The sequence below is a fragment of the Nymphalis io genome, chromosome 9, assembly GCF_905147045.1.
Source record: "Nymphalis io chromosome 9, ilAglIoxx1.1, whole genome shotgun sequence".
Classification (NCBI taxonomy): Eukaryota; Metazoa; Arthropoda; class Insecta; order Lepidoptera; family Nymphalidae; genus Nymphalis; species Nymphalis io.
In genome coordinates this window covers 8,528,241-8,549,335 of record NC_065896.1, presented here as the reverse complement: position 1 = coordinate 8,549,335, position 21,095 = coordinate 8,528,241, and the positions used below count along the sequence as shown (strand labels likewise).

Here is a 21,095-nt window from a genome sequence, read left to right as displayed (position 1 = left end):
GGTCATTTTGAACGTCATTTTTATTATCAATAGTCTATAAAGCCAGATTATATTTCATATCTCGATAAAAAATAAGTAAGTTTAAATAGACATTACGTTTTGTTGACTTATTGGCGATCACAGTTATGATCAATCTGCATTAACAAAAGATTAAAATAAACAATAATAATAATCTTACTAAAATATTTCGCGTAATTTGATAAAGAATCCGCAATCATAAGATCAACTTTCGGTAGATTATTTGTTAGTCTATTTTATTTTAGCATAAAATAATATATTAATAATCGTTCTAATGTATGTATTATAAGTGAAAAAATGTATTTGGGGCGTCAAGTCACAAAGAGGGATAAAATAAATACAAAATTATCAACGCAAAATAGTTGCCCGCAATAACGATTGGGCCACACAGTCAAAACTCGGACGGGCAAGAAATAAACGAGACCGCCTAAATTGATTTATTTATAATAAAAAAGTTTACATGATATAATCATATTTTTCTCACGCATGTTATAATTATTCAAAGATTCATCAATAATCATTTAAAGATTATTTTAGTGCAAAAAAAGTAATTTTTTTTTATTTAAATCTTCTTAAAGACATGTAAAGGTGCATTTTAAATAATTTTAGATCATTGCGTTCTGTAGGATCAAATTATGTATTGGATTAAAGTTTGGGTTTTAAGTTGCATTACAACATACAATTACACTTCATGTAAAACAATGTGTAAGTGTGTTAATGTGTAATATTTTTTTAGTTTATTTTATAAACAATAATTTAAAATGATGTACATAACATCATTATAAATTATTGTTTAACAGACAATATATAATTCTATCTATTACAAATATACCATAGATATTTGAACAATATATAAAATAGGAACATTGAACATATGTTACTTAGGTATTTCGCGGGAGTTTCAATGTTTGACATAAACTTCAACACAAAATAATACATATTAAATGACATTGGGATTGGAAGTTAGATTAGTCACTTTACAATTTATATCTTTAGTTATGAGTTAATCACGTTTATCTTTAAGTATGCTTTTGTTTATTAATATATACTTCAGTAAGCATTAACAATATGAACTAGATTTCATTATTTATATAGAACAAACAACATTACTCAATTATGGAAGACGATAGTAATGATGGTCCCTTCACGGTATGGCAGATGTTTAATGCACCTACTCTTGTTTTATTTAACAATTTGGAACATGCAGCAGACGGACTTGATAGACTATTAACATCCATATTAAAGCTATCAGGGTAAGACAATTCGTTTTAAACTACGTGAATAATACATTAAGTTGTGTTATTAATTTGTTTTAATATAACTAATTAAAAAAAATATGTTAGGGATTTTTCAGAAGTATTGGTACCTCGACCAGGAATTTCAAAATGTCCAGATTCTTATTATTGTGCTTTCAATACATGGCTTATTGGTAGACTATTTTATGTCTGTTCAGTAAATGATCTTAAAAGGTAAGATTGGTACTGTTTGCTAGAATATTTTAAATTTGCACATATAAAACATGGTTATATACAGATACTAAAATAGTTCTCAATTTGTTCCTTGTAATTTTCAGAATTCATACAACAAGTAAGGAGGCACAAATAAAAATCCTTAACATTTTATGTACAAATGGGGCATCATTTTATAAAAGTCTTCATTCAGAATATTATGCAATTTTGATAACACTTTTACAGTACTATAGAGATTTTCCGAACGGGAAAGTCAAAGAAGTCATATTAGAAAATTTTACACCTGAACAAATAGACATACCAAATGTTGACATACAGTTGGACCCCATTTATGTTAAGGTCGAGAATATCATGACATGTAAAACTTTAATTGACTCTGTGTTGCAACTCTTATCAGAAAGCATTCCACCTGGTTTGTTATATAGTACTACACTAGACCTTGAAAAAGATGTTTTTGCACAAGTATTAAATGCAATCGAAGATTTTAGCATAGATTTAAAATATATTGGTTTTAGTTTTTTTCTTAATTTGATTAAAAATATAAATATGAATGCTATTTCGAAATTTTATGATATATTTCCTTGCGCTTATCAAAGATTGTTATCAAGCCTGGAAGCTCTTATTCAATTCATGAGTGTTCTTCATGATAAATATGAAATTGATACAAGTTTGCTTAATGATTTGAATACAATTATATTAGAATTTCTAAAAAATATTGAAAATGACAGTGACTCTGAGAGTAGTGTAGTTAGCATTTGTTCAATAATCCTACGCAACAAAACAAGTACAATATTTCATCAAGAACTTAAATTGTATTGCTTGTCGTTAAGTTGTAAGATGAAGTTATCAGAGGAATTATTAATTATAACGGAGATGGACCCTTTACAATTGCATGAAGTATCAAATTGTTACTCTAATAATATCGCCAAACACATCAAATCGAACAGAAAAGCAGACAGGATTATAAATTTAAGAGAAGATTGGTACTATATTCAAATATTATCTGTTATTAATGGCATAAAATCTTGTGAAGACTCAAACATAGATATGTTTTTAGTTAATTATCATTTACAAAGGTGTCATAAAGCTCTAGGTATACTAGAAATAGTAAGTATTGAAGATAAGATGACCGTATCTAGTGGAGAAAGTGCTTATCAATTAATAAATAGAAAAAATATTTTGAATGTATGGCATACATTGTCCAAGTTAATAAAACATCATCAAAGTATGATTGTTGGCAATGAAGCTAGTATGGAATTAATTATGAATATTGTACTTAGTACAATTAATTTAAGTGAAAACATCACTAGAGAAGATGCTAATTTATTATTAGAGATACTATGTTTTCAAAAATCAGCTGTATTTTCCGAACATCACTTACTATTTAGTGATTCTGTAAAGAGTATGATATTAAAGTATTTATTAATTGCTAAAATATATTTACAAGCTGGTACAAATGAAACATGGAACAAAATAATAATATTTTTGTATAGTTCTGTGATAAAAAACAGGGATTTGGCGATCTCAAGAAAGGTGAGTATTTATTATATTATAATGTACTTGCCTTGTAGGCCTAGTGGCTAGCTTATAAAGTTGCAGACCTTAAGGACCTGGTTTCAATCCGGTAGGGTTGGTCCTGCACCTGAACTCTTTCTAGTTGTATCCGATTTTCCACCTTATCAGATCATAATGCTACAGCAATAGAGAGTGCAATTGTGTAAATATATCTTATAACATACTACTAAGGTTGTATTGAACCAAATTTATTTATTTTTCAGGTTATAGATTTATATCCTTTAATGCAAATAAACAAAATGCTTTCTGCTAGTAAGATAATTGGAGATAACTTGATGCCAGTTTTTATGATAAAGGACATAGATTTGCAAATGGAGATCCTAAAAGTCTTACCGGCCATGGCTTGTATGTCCTTAGGTACTTACAGCATCATTGTAACAAACGCTCAAAATCCTATAGGCCAAGTAATTTTCACAAACTCTATAATAAGTATCTGTGTTAATTGTTTTAATTGTCATAACTTGAATGAGAGTATAACCACATCTCGAGATTTTTGTTCTCATGTTAAAAAAGAGTACAAGGTTTTGCATTCAGATGAAAATTTAATGACGCCTAAAAAAATTTCAATATTCACCGGTCTCGAAAAATTATTCGGTAAATTTGTAAATATGAATATATGCAAAGAAATTGGTGATGACTATTGGAAACTTGTAAGAAGATTATGCAATCACTATTACATTTTTGATTTTGAAGTTTCCACCAAAATTATTAACGAATCTTATTTGATAGAAGGTCTGAAGGTCTTTAAGCCTTTTATTGACAGTACACAGGTATGTATCATCATATTCACTCATAATCCATCAAAAGTAAAATGAGGCTTTCATTATCTTAATTGTCTTGATCCTGACTACTTTGGTTTATTGCAGTACCACCTAATGGTGGTGCTAAATAGAAATAAAAGTAATTATTTGGAAACACATTTCTAAAATTTATGATTAAATTAAAAAAAAAGCCTCGATGGAAATAATCTATATTTCATGGTCAAACCTCTGAACCGATTTTGTTAAAATTTTAACCCCAAGGACGGACATAGGCTACTTTTACCTAGCACCAAAACGCCTCTATCCCTCCACACACGTGGGAAGCCACGTCGGAAAGTACTAGGTGATATATAATAGCATTGTTTTTTTTCCAGAGTCATAAATACCCTGAATGGATTTCGAACATTGATGTCATTATCAATTTATTTATAAAATTACTAGTAAATTCTACATGTACAAGCTTGGAAAGCAATGATTATACCATGCAAGCAACTACCCTGGCTTGCATCAAAGAATTGGGATTATGTTGCAATGATAAATTAGTTTTTCCCATAACGAAACTTCTCATTTACTACATAATGCATCCGCTGTGTTCTCTCTCTCCAAAAGCAATTGTCGATTTGAGGGACGTATGTGAATTTCATAATCAAACCCCGAATCAAGTGTACCACAGATACAAAAAAGATTACTGCAAACTATTCGTTGAATGCAGTTTATATAACGGTAAAGATTTCGCCGTATATCTCTTAAAAGTCGTACGAGCATTTGGATTTATTGGATATCGGGATTTTATATCGAAAGATATTCATCATTTTCTACCATATCTTATACCTTATGCTCCGGTCGTTAAGGAAGTTCCGTCTATGATAGAAGAAATCGCAACTCTTGTCCAATGTTCTGTATCAGAGTTCCTAGTCGAAAGATTCCCACATATATATGTTCACGTTTATTTAACGGAATCTAAAGAAGCAGCCAGGAAGTGTTACGATGTGATAGAAAAACTTACCAAAACTTCTACTATAAATTTAATCAAAAGACACTTCAGAGTGATATTGACGGAATTCCTTTTGCAATATTGCGTTAACCCGCAGAAAGTTTTGGACGCGTGCAGATATCTAGCGTGCCACGACCCAGACGTGTCAACTCCTCAGTATAGCATGAGCATGAGTACTACACAAATAGCGGAATTCCTGAATCCAAAATTTTTGGGTGTTTTAGCGTATTTCGATCACAAGCTTGTTAATAGCAAAGTGGCTTTGTCAGTTAAACGCAAAGCACTAAAAAGCTTTCCGGATATAATGCAGCTGATGGGGACCCAGTATCTCACGCCTTTGAGATTTAAAGTCCTCGCAACTCTAAGATCAGCACTACCATTGGCAAAGGAATTTCCGAAAATTCTCGCCGAAGCGTGGGGATCGTTCGTTCACAATATCGACAGTATTTCCTTAGGTCCTCTATTGTCGAACCTTGCCGTTTCGCTCCTGCAGCAGTTTGAATACGCTCCAAACGAAATAAATAAAATTTTCCAGTACATTATATTGAAAAATGAAAATCTTCTGAGCTCCCATATATCCGACTTATTTTTCGTAGAAGATTCGAAAATTTCTGAGCGAGTTAAGTTAGTTATAAAAAAACACGTTAAACGGACACAGCCGGACGGTTTCCAGGATAAAATAAAGTGGTACCTGCAACATTTGAATCATGATATTCCAAATATAAAGATCTCCGCTTTTTCGCACTTGAACAAATTATTGAAAAACAACCGATCCGAAATACACAGAGCGATATTCGGGGGAAAGAATATAGAGCCCATCATGGTGGAACTCATAGATTGTTTGCTGGTCGGTAAGTTATCATACTTTATTATTTATCGTTTTGGTCGAGCTATGTTTAAATAGCTTAGCTACTTTAAAAACTTGAATAGCCCCACTAAATGTTGTTGTTTGTTTGTTTGGCCAATTAAAGTTATTTGGTTTTTCTATCGAGAAATACTTAAGCACCTACTTGGCTGTATTATAGTCTCGCACAGCAGCTCTCCCCGGGAGTGCCGAATGTATCTAGGAGATCCCGGTAGTTTTTTATGTAAGAACTGATGGAAAGTGACTACCACCGGTCATGGACAGCCGCGTCGAATGAGTAGGCCGGTAATGCGAGTTCGTGTGGCAGGCTGCAAGGAGGCGAGCGCGGCGGTGTCGCTGGCGCGCGGCGCGTGCGTGGGGCAGCTGGGCGCGCTGGAGGCGGGGCACCTGCCGCGCCAGTACGTGCAGCCGCACCGCGAGCCCTTCGCCTTCTCCATCGGCGACGACTGCTTCGCCGCCACCGCGCTCGGCGAGCTCGTCCGCGCCTTCCAGTACGAGAAGGACACCATGGTGAGGCCTTCCTTACTGCTGCATTCACTTATGAATGTTTCATTTATTAATTATATGGTAAATCAATGATTACAGAACTCTTTCTGTACTCAGATAGCAGTGTTTAACTAGATAACCGCTAAACTAATTAACTATATATAAAATGTTATAATGTAATACTATTCATTGTTAATCTAGAAAATCTATGAAATTTAATTAAAATGCCGTCTTTGTTTTTAAATACCATATTTAACTCCATTGATTAAATATATTATATAATTTCAGAACATGGATTGCTATGCTCTAACTATTCAAGAGATATTAAAAATTTATGACATATCACCGACTGGAACGAAAAAGGAAGTCTGGGATAGTTTTCCGGAAAATATGCATCAAGTCATGTATCCGTTACTTAGTTCGAGGTATTTCAGACTCTGACACATGTGCAGACTTTCTTCTATACAGTAACAGTTACAGCCCGTTAATGTCCCACTGCTGGGCTAAGGCCTCCTCTCCCTTTTGAGGAGAAGGTTTGGAGCTTATTCCACCACGATGCTCCAATCCGGGTTGGTATAATACACATGTGGCATAATTTCAACGAAATTAGACACATGCAGGTTTCCTCACGATTTTTTCCTTCACCGTCAAGCACGAGATGAATTATAAACACAAATTAAGCACATGAAAATTCAGTAGTGCTCGCCCGGGTTTGAACGCGTGAATCTTAACCGACGATCATTCCACTATACATATATATATATATATATATATATATATATATATATATATATATATATATATATATATATACATAAAATATATATATATATATATATGTATATATTATATATTATATATATGTATATATATTATAATTACGTTAAACTTAATATCAATGATGATAAACATATTTACAGGTACACTCTGGCGTATCCGTCTCAGCCGAAGAAAGTACATCCATTATTTGGTTCTGTACACGGAACTGTGTTTCTGGAATGGGCACACAAGTACGTTTAAATAAATAGAATGATAAATAGAAATAAGTTATATTGTGATATTATACCAATAATATAGTAATAAGTTGTATTATGTATGTACCATGTCGTTATGTCATTAGAAACAAGAATCACAGACATCACAAAACCCGCTAATGACGTCATATATTGCATCATATGTGATAAGCAATGACGTTTATACTGCTACAAATATAAAAATGTCTTGTAGTGTTGTCGTAATTTATAACCCCAATATTTCAGTTGGACGGGTCAATTAATACCTTCAATAGAATCTGAAAGTATTCGAGAACTTTTGCGTACAGTTCACCCAAGTATGCGTCGCGACGTTCGGACACTATTCCTATTCTTACCGTATGTGCTGCTTCACGCTGTTATGTCCAATAAGAATGTTCAGCTCATACAGGAAGAAATAATGGCCGTTATAGGTATTTACAATTTTCTATGGCTTTATCAGTAAATATTGATGGCGTTTTTGTCTTGTAATTATTAAAACTCTCTTTTAGGTTTAGAGAATAATGAAAGCGTAATTCCAGCAACGGTAGAGAGATCTAAGTATAAAATGTTGCGGCATATAAGGATGACACCAAATATTAATTCAGTGCAAGCAGAAGGCAATCAGGTAATTATTATTTTTTTAATTATTTAATGAATACGTAAATGTAGTAGCCGGCATAGTTAAGTGCTATGGTTTATATGTGGAATTGAATCAAAGATATCAGGATCAAAATCACTTAATATTTTGTTTGTTAATAATTCGGGTTTTCGCCATCATTTATCTGATGCTCGGCGGTGGAGGAAAGCATATTAAGTATAACTGAACGTATCGGATGAAACTCTGCCACATGTGTATCCGCTAGCTTGCTATAAAACCACGTGTTGGGATAAGCTCCCGTCTATTTGAGACCTTTGTCCAGATGTGGGACATTATATATATAAATAAAATGGAAGAACAATAATTATAAATGTAAGGAGCCACATTTGCTTATAGACATTTGCAGGTAAGTGCACTACTAGACTGATTTTGGAGCGTGTATATTGCCGTATGTAAATTGTATTAAGCTTTAATTTATTTTTAGAATAAGTATAGCAAAACAATATATACTTTACTGGACTTCTTGAATCGATGGCTCCTGGAATGGACCAACGTGAAGCAACTACCCTTGGCGAACGAAAATTACAAGTAAGATATATCAGACATTCTATGAAATAGCTTGTCAATTGCTTAAAATTAGCAAAAAGAATCATATTTATAATTAGTAATATATTAACAGCTAAAAATTAATTAATAAAATTATTTTTGATCGAACTATTACTCGGCGTCAATATTTTTTCTTATTTCTCTATTTAAGGTCAATTAAGAAGTTTGTAGAGAGTTTCGATAAACTAATGATAGCTCGTGGTAATTATGCATGCGGAGAACTCGAACGCGCATTGCAATACTTGGAGCTTTATATGGACGAGGATAAGGGACATGTACAGGAACAGCTGCCCTTGTTAGCTGAGATATACGCTTTGTTGGATGAACCCGATTCTGTTGCCGGTTTGTTTCATTTTATTATATTAAAAAAAAAATATAGTAATAATATAATAAAAATGTTATTTGAAATATATTTCTATAGATAGGAGCCAACGTTTTTTTTTAATGATTTGATTCCATTAATCTAAGCCGTCCACGTATACATATGTCTGAACATAAGAATTTTACGTAAATATTTTGATGTATTAAAACCTTTTTATAAGTCTATATTATTTTTGAAGTAGATTATAGTATATATATGTAGTATATATAGTCTTTACTAGCCTTTTATTCCACATTAAAATGTTTACAATTCAAATGGTTCTTAGTCGTGTTAGTATATATTTTAACTTATTAATCTAGTGTTAGTGCGGTTAGTTATTATCTTGAAATGTGGATCCCGATAGGGTGAAGGCCTCCTTTTTCTCCTTCCAGAATCCTCTATCTCTGGCCAGAATCATCCATTCTTGCCCTGCTTTCTTAACAATGTCATCAGCCCACCGTTTTGTTGGTCTGCCGATGCTTCTTTTCCCTAATGAAGTAGATTAAAAGAAGTAAAATAACGCATTTCAGGTATCTTATCCATCAAGAGGTCGGAGCCGTCGCTGAAGGAGTTTATCCTGACGCAGGTGGTGACGGGCCGCCTGCAGGACGCCGCGCTGTGCTACGAGCGGCTGGCGCAGGATGGACAGCTCGACCGCCATAGCTTGCAAGTAATATATTGTTTCCTTTATTCAAAATTAATTTATGTTTTTTGTTACTCGACATTGCACTTAAAAAATATATTTAAATGGCAACCTTTTCAATGGAAAATAAAAACATATTATATATATTTCGGATAGATACTGTCCAGTCCAGTGAAAATAATAATAATAATATCCTGGGACATTTTTCACACGGCCATCTGATCCCAAATTAAGCTTGTACAGAGCTTGTGCTATGGAAACCAGACAACTGATATACTACATATACTACTTTTCTTTTGTAAATACATACTTATATAGATAATTACACTCAAACTCAGGACAAACAGACATGTTCATGCACACAAATGTCTGTCCTGGGTGAGAATCGAACCCACAACCTTCGGCGTGAAAGGCAAGTATCTACCAACCACGCCAACCGGCTCGTCATAAATCGATGTATTGCTGTTAAATTTAAGCAACTTGTCAGAATATTTTGCTATACATGAAATGATTAAATAACTCATTTAATAAGCAATATTTAACTTTAAACAAAAATAGCGAGTATATGTTTTATTGTATGCATAATGATTAGTCATAGAATTCTACAAGTTTGATGTAAAAATCAAAATAAAATATAAATCAATGTTGTTTCGGATAATGTATTTGATTTTAGGGAATGATAGAATTCTACTTGGACCTCGATCAGCCGTTCACAGCGTATCGTCTGCTCAATGAACATGACTCAGATAACATGATGGAATTATCGGCTGAGCCATTATGGAGACTGGGGAGATTCGAACAATTGGAAGAGCTGGTGAAAAAGCCGGTGGTATGTTGAACATATTTATTATTTTAAGTCATTATTATATTTATAAAAATTGTCTGCTTTTGCTGGTGGGTGGTTTCTTGTCACCATAAGGCTGGTTGTGCCGATAAGTTCTGAAGGTATTGATGGATGCGCTTCCAATAATTCCCCTTACTTAGCTTAAACGATAGGTCTATTTTACAGTGCTGGAACCGCACGGTATCGTAAACAAATAAATACATAAAATTAATTATTGTAATTGTTTTTTCTAAAAATAATTACTTTGCAACAATAAACCTATAAATACCGTACCGTTGCATACAGGTTACCAGAATTATTCTATTGTATGACAATCTGACCTATTGTTAGTTATTTATGTCAGGGTTAGGTGTTTAAAATAATAATTATTTATTAGACAAATGATGTACCAAATTTGTATATTTTTAACATATAATGTGATGTAATTAAAATCAATCGCAGCCCCCTTCACGAGAAAATTGGGGACTCCTAATGGGTCGAATTCTACTCGCCTTTCGCAAGGAAGACCACGACATGTTTAAAACGTTCTGTGACGATGCGATGATGAGATTGCTACAACAAATGGACGGGAAGAGTAGAGAGGAAAGTGCGCTCAGAAGTGGTTACCAGAGTGTTCTCGGGTTGCATATCATTACGGAGGCTGGACACGCCGAGGAAGTTTTGAAAAGGTGGATATTTAAATAATTAATATATATATTCAAATATTCTATATAATACATATGAAAACTGTTCAAGATTATGGATAAAATGATCTTTCTGATGGATTCTGCAACAGTATGATAATTTTAATCTTTTTTATTGGAAATTGGGTATTTAAAATAAAATTATATATCATGAATGGACGCAATCTACGTTGGCCGGACTCAAGTAATACAATAGCCGAGATGGCCCTGTGGTAAGAAAGCGTGAATCTTAACCGATGACCGTGGGTTCAAACCCGGGCAAGCACCACTGAATTTTCATGTGCTTAATTTGTGATTATAATTCATCTCGTGCTTTACGGTGAAGGAAAACATCGTGAGGAAACCTGCATGTGTCTAATTTCACTGAAATTCTGCCACATGTGAATTCTACCAACCCGCATTGGAGCAGCGTGGTGGAATAAGCTCCAAACCTTCTCCTCAAAAAGAGGAGAGGAGGCCTTTAGCCCAGCAGTGGGACATTCACAGGCTGTTACGGACTCAAGTAAGCCACTAGAGACTGTGCATATCGAGCTCCAGTTTTGTAAAAATATAAGTGCGGGTGGTGATAGGCCTAATTTAAAATAAGTTTGCCTCAATACATTTTATATTTCGTTGCTTGATTAATTATTTTTTAATTTAAATATTAAAATATTCATATCATATGTATCAGTAAATATTATGATATTAAAAATCAAAATGATGTTTTTCTAGATTAAAAGGCATAGACGACGGTAGCGGACAAGGTATTCAAGTAATTAATGATCTGCTGGGCGAGTGGCGGCAGAGACTGTCCGTCGTGCAATCGGACTTCAGGACTATCGAGCCTCTGCTTAGACTTAGGAGGATACTGTTGCACCAAACACAGGTAGGATAGACAAATACATATATATATATATATATATATATATATATATATATATATATATATATATATATATATATATATATATATTACAGGGTGTATAATAATAATGTCGCTCACTTTGTTCAAATGTTGCAAAAATTTGCCTCTGGGTTGATGTAAGGTTATAAAGCTGTCGCAATACCGTTTCATTGAAATCTATTTCAAGTTTATCATGATGTATGCACAAATAGACTGATGAAATTGTGTGATTGACTGATTGGCCTCTTTTATCGACATCACAGTCAAAAAAGATTGTAAAAATAAAATGTGTATATACATTATTGCATCTTGATATGTCAATTATCACATATTCTATAAGTGCTTTTTCACATAAAGTAATTTTAGTAGTAATAATTTTCTAATTAAATTTATATGTAGGAATTGCTTGAACCAACCCACCCATTGACGGCGAGTAGGCTGAAGGCCTGTATCGGCGACCTGTGGTTACAAAGCGCGAAGCACGCCAGAAAAGCTGGTGTGTTCCAGCAGGTGATTGGTTTTATTATAACCCTATAATATAAGTAACAATTTTCTTACTATAAAATGAGCCTTTAGTGTTCATATTATCGTTATAATATTAAATATTCCTTTCATGTTATGGCATTTATCAAAAAAAGGTACGTACCAGATTGTGATTAACATCACAATTATTTTTATTAAACAATTAGTTCATCAATTACTTCAGTTTGTCATTTATCTTTTTTGTTTTGATCCAATAAATGTACCATTATTTAATAAATGATACGATCCCGATGAACGTGGGTTCAAACCCGGAAAGCACTTCTGAATTTTCATGTGCTTAATCTTTTTATAATTCATCTCGTGCTTTTCGGTGAAGGAAAATATCGTGAGGAAACCTGCATGTGTCTAATTTCATCAAAATTCTGTCACATGTGTATTCCCGCATTGGAGCAGCGTGGTAGAATAAGCTCCAAAAATAGGGGGGGGGAGGCCTTAGCCCAGCAGTGGGACATTTACAGGCTGTTACTCTTACTGTTACTAATAAATGATCACTTGTATCTGCTATTACTGAAATTATAAATGCGACAGTGAATTTGTTTGTTTATTTGTTACGCTTTCGCGTTTTTAACTATTCAACCGATCATCATGAAATTATGCGTACACGTTCTCAGAGGTGCAGAAAAGAACATAGGTTACCTAACACTTCCCCCCTCCGTTTGCACGCGGGTTAAACCGCAGTCTGAACTTAGTTTGTCATAAATACTTAAACAATGATGATATGATATTTAACATTATACATTTTTACTGGTGGTAGGGCTTTGTGCAAGCTCGTCTGGGTAGGTACCACCCACTCATCAGATATTCTACCGCAAAACAGCAATACTTGATATTGTTGTGTTCCGGTTTGAAGGGTGAGTGAGCCAGTGTAATTACACACACACAAGGGACATAAAATCTTAGTTCCCACAAATAAATATCATCATAAATCTTAATACGGAGTGAATCGTTTCAGTCATACATGTATATTTTAAATGCTGAGGAATACAAACCGGAAGAACTATTCATTGAAAAGGCGAAAATATACTGGGCTCGTGGGCAGCAGGAACACGTGATGACCACGCTCCGACGTGGCATTGAGGAGGCCTTCCCGGATTTAGAAAACCTTACGCAGGAACAGAGGTGAATGAATGTTACACTCTTGTATTGCTTCAAGAATTTATTTTTACACTTTAAGCAAAGCTAGTTATCTGAAGGATTGTTTTGTGCTTTTAATGTTTGATTTCTGAAATTATCAGTTAACTTTTTATTACCTGAAAAAATTGTGTAAACAGTTCCAACTTCCTCATTCTGCTTATAAGAATCACTAGACAGATAAAATCAATATTTTATTAGTTTGAATTGAATCCGAAAAATGGATTGTTAAATCTAAATTAGGACACAAGAGAATACGAGTTATATGTTATTAATAATAGTTATATCTTTTAAAAACAAAATAATGCTTACGATATTGAAATGTCTTTGTAAAGTTTTTGGCTTTTCCGTAAAGTACATAATAGTGCTAGTGTAAAATAGTTATTTTAACGCGATCTATATTACGATAAAACGTTCAAATCTAGCCGAGATGGCCTAGTGGTTAGAACGCGTAAATCTTAACCGATGATCGTGGGTTCAAACCCGGGCAAGCACCACTGAATTTTCATGTGCTTAATTCGTGTTTATAATTCATCTCGTGCTTGACGGTGAAGGAAAACAGCGTGAGGAAACCTGCATGTGTCTAATTTCATTGAAATTCTGCCACGTGTGTATTCTACCAATCCGCATTGGAGCAGCGTGGTGGAATAAGCTCCAAACCGCCTCAAAAGGGAGAGGTGGCCTTAGCACAGCAGTGGTACATTAACAGGCTGTTACTGTACTGTGCGTTCAAATGCGTCCGTTTGTTTTCAAAATATAAATTTACTCCAATAAAATTACGGCAAAATAGTCTTATGTCTAGAGGTACGTTTGTTATGTTAAGATGATGAAACAGATTAAAGAATAATGGTTATATTTACTAAGAAATGAAACATTATTCTTTACTTTACACAGACTATTGTGTGAGTTAAACAAAATTTATATTTTTAGAAAAATATGCGCTAAAGCGAAGCTCTTGATAGCCAAATATAATGATGAAACAACTAATGTTGATGTCGATGTGAACATCGGCTACTATAAGGAGGCAGTTGATGTCTTCAAACAATGGGAGAAGAGTTTGGTAAGTAATTTGACATACTAATTTTATTTTATATTATTTATGAAGTATTGCGAATGCCAAAGATAATATATTATAACTATTGATTCTTACTATCGATAAAATAATTATATAATTAAAGTAATTCTAGACAATATTTTTTGGAATGATGTAAATACATATATATTATATATTGTTAGGACGTGGAACAAAAAAATTGAATATCAATCACAATTTCCTTTTAAATCTGCTTTCCATTAGACGGCAGGCGAGCGAAATGAATGAGAGCCCAAGGTCTACAATGATATTTATAATTTAACCGTCGCCACTAGAGTCGAGCAATCATTTTAAGGAAAATAAATTACAGCGCCATCTATTGGCAACACGTTGAATTAAATATGATACTGAGATAATGAGTGCAACTTATGACTTACAGCACCTTCCGTTGATATAACGTAGTGCGAAAACAATACATAACAATATATATGAATTCCAGGTGTGCCTCGGCTCGTACTACGAGAAGGCGAGCGGCGCGGAGGGCGGCGCGCCGGCGAGCGCGGTGTGGGCGCGCCGCCTGTACGCGCTCAACAGCTACGGGAAGGCGCTGCAGTACGGGCACAAGTACCTCTACCAGAGCATGCCCAGGATGCTGTCCATATGGTACGCAGACTACTTTATTATTATCAGCAATTTAAAAATTGCTTATACAGTTAAAAGTATTTTGCCGAGACGGTTATTGTTATAATTTCACTATTATATTATTTATATTGTATATATAGTAATAAATTGAGGTTTATTTTATGTTATATGTTAATATAATTAAGTTTTTTTTTATAGGTTGGACGTCGAAGTGACGGCAGCGGATACGAGTATTCATTCAATACTAGCTCAAATGACAGAAATTATAAAGACTTATTCCGAAAGGCTCCCGACATATCTATTTTTGACGGCCTTTTCGCAGATCATATCGAGAATTTGTCACCCCGTCAAAGAGGTCAATTTAAAACTTATTTATAATATCACTGAGACATGTATATCCTACTCCTATAATTTATGCACGTATACAGATAGTAAGTGGTGCTTAAAATATATTTTATTTTAGTATACGTTACATAACTATAGTAATTATAAGAAGACGAAATGGTTCAGTCACTACATGCTGTATATATTCGATTGGACGAACGCGTTTCCCACTATTGGCAAGCACCGCTAGTTTCAGTTGAGTCATTAGGCAGTGTCGGCAGGTGTACCAGCAGCTGAAGGCGATCCTCGTGAAGCTGGTGGTGGCGTACCCGCAGCAGTCGCTGTGGATGAGCCTGAGCGTGCTGCAGTCGGGCTACCCCGTGCGCGCGCGGCGCTGCGCCGACGTGTTCGCGGCGCCCGCGCTGCGCCAGCCCGCCGCGCGCCGCCTGCGCGACGACTTCACCGCGCTCGCCGAGCGCCTCATCGAGCTCTGCAACAACCCCGTGCCCAGCGCCGGCTCCGTATGCGACCCGCTCTTATTATTTTGCCCACTGATGATATGTCACGCGACACCCCGCCGGTGACACCCGCCCGCACCCTGCTGAGTTATTAAGGCTAAGAGAGATCAATTTGATTATTTTTAATTAATTTAATTAAATAAAATCTGTTGAATTGTTAAGTCATAGAAAAAAAATAGTCCTGATAGGTTTTAAAAATTAACCTGTATAGTAAGCAGTTTAAGCACACTTATTTAGCACGAAGCATTATATCGAATATAGCTTGGTATTTGTGAACACTTGATATTTCTTATACAGCAAATGTCTATGAGTGTGGGTGATCAGCCATTACGTAACCATTGTGTAGACCATTTTCCAGATAAAATAAAAATAAAACGAATCAATTTTTATTGACAGTCGACCACAGTGTCAGCTCTCGTCCGAGGTCTGCCGCGACTCCTCTCGTCCGACAACTTCAGTCATATCATGATGCCATTCCAAGAGTTCTGTAAAATAGTACTACCATCGAAGGCAGCCAGACAAGAACGGATCGACTTCAACATACCGACGGAACCGACGGTATACATCGCCGGCATTGAAGAACGTGTCACTATTCTGCCGTCGTTGCAAAAACCAAGAAAAGTTACTTTACGTGGTAAATACTGTATTATATGCAATTGTAAAAAAAAATACTTCAAGCAAAATTAAATGTTATTTCTAACAAGTTAAGGTTTTAAATTGGCTGATAGGTTTTTGTAATGCTGTCATAATTTTGGGAGTGTATGATGGCTTGCAATCGTAGCTGGTCATTTTCAATTATTAGGAAAAGTATTTAGTATGACTTATTTTTACCAAATGCTAGTAAATCGCAACAAATACAGATAACAATGGACAATAATCGGTAGTGATTGTGACATAAATATCCAGACCCTTGAATTATAATTATAATAGGTATATTCAAGTAGCTATAAAATTATAATTTTTGGGATGCATCATGGTTGTCGCCTATTTATTATTCGGAAAACATACACCACGGATTTACAAAATAATGAATAATTACAAGATAACATAAATCAATCAATTTTCCCCTAATAACTAATATGGAACTAAGTAAGCAGAGATAATAAGTTGTTAAAACTAATAAGTATTTTTAACGTAATATTGAGTTACTGTTCTATTTTAATTCATATTTAATAACTTTATATTAATAATTAATATTAATAGGTTTGCTAATTTCTTTTATTTTTATTTAAGTTATTTAAATCCTTTTTGGCAACAAATTGAATGACGTTTATTTATTTCAGGTTCCGATGGCAAAGCTTATATAATTATGCTGAAGCCTCGAGATGATCTTCGCAAAGATTTCCGTCTGATGGAGTTCAATGGTGTTGTTAATAGATTTCTTCAAGATGCACCAGAGACCCGCAAAAGACGACTCTACATAAGGACATACAGTGTTTTGCCTTTAAACGAGGAATGCGGTCTTATTGAATGGGTTCCAAATTTACTTGGCTTAAGACCTATTCTTATGCATATTTATAAACAAAAAGGTAATTTTTATTTTATATTAGGTAGACGGACGGGAAATTCGGCCACTTGATGGTAAGTGGTCACCACTGCCCATAAACATTAGCTCCGTCAGACATTTTAACCATTCCTTGCATCGCCAATGCGCCACCAACTTTTGGAATGTTATGTTCCTTGTGTTTGTCAGTTACATTAGTTATTGGTTTTAAAATACTATTTATTGTTAACAGATCAAGTTGGCCTTTAAGCGAGTGTACATACATTCATTTTCACCTTTGGATATTTATTTTGTAATTAATTACTCAGGACTATATTTTCTCAATATACATATACAGGTATACACACAAATAATCGCGAACTGAAAGAAATGATGTGCTCCAATAAAGACCCTGTCGAGAAAAAACGTCGTATTTATGAAGAACAATTACTGCCGCGGCATCCGCCGGTATTCCAGGAGTGGTTTAGAAGAGTATTTTCTGATCCTTATGGGTGGTAAGCGATCCGAACTTGTTTAAAGTATTTTTTAATCGTTAGATTTAAATGGTTTTCTATAATTTAATACTTTATAAAAAACATACGCAATAAACAATAAATTAAGATTTGACATGGAAAAACATTTCCCTATCCTTCCAAAGTTATTGTTATAATTTATAATAATATAAGGTAGTAATAGAAACAAAGTAGCATATATATATATGCTACTTTGTTATATATATATATATAGTAATATATATTTTGAATGTAAGAAAAATAAACCCTTTTTCCGCAGGTATCAAGCTAGATCAGCTTACATACGTACTACAGCTGTGATGTCCATGGTTGGCTACATTTTAGGTAAGCTTCCAGAAATATATACAAAGATAACGTTTGTTACTTTTATACTTTTAATTCTAATCTTCTAAAACCTTAGAAAATGACGACATTATTGAGTGTTAGCAGAGGAATATTTTGTACAATAATGATTAACCATAATATATTTTTACGACACGTGAATTGTTGTTTATTTGATATTTTGAAATAAAATATTTGTTAGAATAATATACATAAGAATAAGAACCCAATCGTATCTCATTTATAAAATGTTTATAAATCGATATGATAGTTGATGGATGTATCCCGTTAATTTTGTAATTATTATAATAATATCAAATTCACGATTGCGTTTTAATAGTAATAAGTATTTAGATGTTATCACAAAACAGGTATTCGTTTTAGCTCATACACTACTCACAACTTAATTTCTTAATATTTCCTCAGGTTTAGGGGATAGACATGGTGAGAATATATCCTTCGACTCAACGAACGGCGACACAGTCCACGTCGACTTCAATTGTTTGTTCAACAAGGGGGAATCATTCGAATGGCCTGAGAGAGTACCTTTCAGGTTGACACACAACATGGAAGCCGCTATGGGTCCTCTCAAACATGAAGGCATGTTTAGGTGAGTTGTCTTATTTTCTATTATGTATAAAAAATAATTGATATGAAAGCAGAATAATCAAGAACTTTTATTAACAATTTTGTTTACCAATTTTTTCTCGAGAGTATCGAATCACTATATTAATCTAAAAGTAAAGCAAATTAACAGCCTATATATGTCCCACTGCTAGGCAAAGGCCTCATCGCTTCCAGAGGAGAAGGGTTGTAGCTATTACCAACAGGCTGCTCCACTACGAGTTGGTGTTTATTTGTACCACATATGCCAGATTTTCCTCCGAATTCTTCACGTTTCCTCACAATCTTTTATTTAACTTGAACAAGATAAGTGCCTGAAAATTCAGTGATATTTGTCTGGGTCTGAAAGATTCATGTGTTGTAAACACTAAGCCGTCTTGTTATATATTAATGTGTTGTCCAGGAAAAGCTGCGAGGCGGTGATGGTGGCGCTGCGCGCACAGACAGCGGCGCTCATGTCGGTGGTGGGGCCCTTCGTGTACGACCCGCTCGTGTCGTGGGGCCGCTCGCGAGCGCTCGACCACGGCGAGCGAACCAACGAGCAGGCGCTGCAGCACCTGCAGCACATCCGACAGAGACTCAATGGCATGGTGAGTTTTTGCTCAGTCGTAGTAAGGGGACGGCCAAAAATCTACCTGAAGGTCAGTGACCACCACCTCTCCTCACCCATAGAAATTAATACTATTTAAAATAATAACAATTTCTTATACTTACTTATTAGCCTTGCTAGTTAAGTGGTACCTACCCAGACACCAGCACTGCTACTACAATAATATTAAAAGTAACATGTTTTGCTTAGTTCACTGACCCTTTAAAACATGCTTAGAACAAAAGCTTCAGATGTTTATTGTTTGCACCCATTATGTTAATATATTTTTTTCAGGTAAAAACAAAGAACAAACAGTTGTCGTTATCTCTATCGCCTGAAGGTCAAGTTGAACATTTAATCGTTGAAGCTACGAGCATCCACAATTTATGCCAGATGTATATTGGCTGGGGACCCTTCCTTTGAAAATATATAATATATATTACTGAAGTTTACAACAATGATTACGGGTTATTTTATAAGAATTCAACAATAAATTTTTTTCTTAAATTTTGTGTTTTATTTTAAGTATTTCAATGACCATAATCATGACGTTTGTATTTACTGCTATAGTAACTATATTTACGCAAACAGTAAATATATTTTTTTTCTCCTTTTTCTGGCGTTTATTTACGATATTTGAGCACAAAATAATATTATATTATACTATTATAAAAATACATTAAATGTCAAAACGTGGGTCATGAAGACATTGACATAATCCTATATGAAAATGAATTCGCATAAGATGCTAATTATTATTAATGTACCTTTAAAATATTGTATTATATGTTTGTGCAAAGAATAACTCTCCTCAGACCGCTTACTGAGTGCATTACGTCTTTGTAAATAAAATTTATTTTTAAAATAGTTAAAATTTAAAACAATAAAACCGTGCCATAAAATAGGACTTCATACCCAATAAGTACACGTTCTGAATAAATTTAAAAATGTATTCTCCACATGGACAGCCGCCCAGGATGCGAAGTGTGAATCACTCCTAGTACCAATACAGTCAGAGATCAGAACTCACAAGTTTCATCATCAATTAAGTTCATAATCAACAAATACGAAGAGCTGAAAATTAAATATGACACACTTGTGCAAGAAAATCTAGAAGACAAAGCACGAATCAGAAATTTGGAGGAAAAGATAGAAATAATGAAAAGAAGTAGTATATTATAAAAAATTGATTTTGGATTTTTTGTGTGTTTGTTTATAACGGATAAACTCACAAACAATTACACCGATTTTAAAAAATCTTTCACCTAGAGAAAGCTAATTATTACTAAGTAGCATAGGCTATATTTTACTTAAGAAAAAAATTACGATATCCCTACGAAAATTGCAATAATGTAACTCAAGAAATGAATACATAACAAACAAGTGGGAGAGGCCATGACGTCTAGCAGACAATTGCGATTGTCTGATGATGAAGATCGACGAGCCGGTTGGCGTGGTTGGTAGATACTTGCCTTTTGCGCCGCAGGTCGTGGGTTCGATTCCTACCCAGGACAGACATTTGTTTCTATAAACATGTCTGTTTGTCCTGAGACTG

At 34.3% G+C, this 21,095-nt stretch overlaps 1 protein-coding gene across 1 annotated transcript; it reads left to right on the top strand.

Moving 5' to 3' along the window:
- The first annotated feature begins 995 nt into the window (after positions 1 to 995).
- Positions 996 to 20,041, top strand: LOC126770475 (serine/threonine-protein kinase ATR). Its single transcript, XM_050489866.1, has 29 exons — positions 996 to 1,271; positions 1,362 to 1,487; positions 1,592 to 3,020; positions 3,266 to 3,832; positions 4,198 to 5,668; positions 5,990 to 6,192; positions 6,457 to 6,593; positions 7,089 to 7,178; positions 7,428 to 7,612; positions 7,691 to 7,806; positions 8,264 to 8,367; positions 8,537 to 8,727; positions 9,277 to 9,416; positions 10,063 to 10,218; positions 10,675 to 10,901; positions 11,628 to 11,781; positions 12,199 to 12,309; positions 13,295 to 13,461; positions 14,404 to 14,533; positions 15,006 to 15,169; positions 15,347 to 15,503; positions 15,754 to 15,993; positions 16,387 to 16,624; positions 17,274 to 17,519; positions 17,832 to 17,988; positions 18,266 to 18,330; positions 18,754 to 18,937; positions 19,355 to 19,541; positions 19,835 to 20,041. The coding sequence occupies exons 1-29, from the start codon at positions 1,135 to 1,137 to the stop codon at positions 19,961 to 19,963; spliced, it is 7,608 nt and encodes a 2,535-aa protein (XP_050345823.1). The 5' UTR covers positions 996 to 1,134; the 3' UTR covers positions 19,964 to 20,041.
- The last annotated feature ends 1,054 nt before the right edge of the window (positions 20,042 to 21,095 follow it).

Coding starts and splice junctions, on each gene's coding strand:
- LOC126770475 (XM_050489866.1), top strand. CDS start 1,135: ATGGAAGACGATAGTAATGATGGTCCCTTCACGGTATGGCAGATGTTT. Junction 17,989..18,265: donor TTTTCTGATCCTTATGGGTG/GTAAGCGATCCG, acceptor CTTTTTCCGCAG/GTATCAAGCTAGATCAGCTT. Junction 19,542..19,834: donor GACAGAGACTCAATGGCATG/GTGAGTTTTTGC, acceptor TATTTTTTTCAG/GTAAAAACAAAGAACAAACA.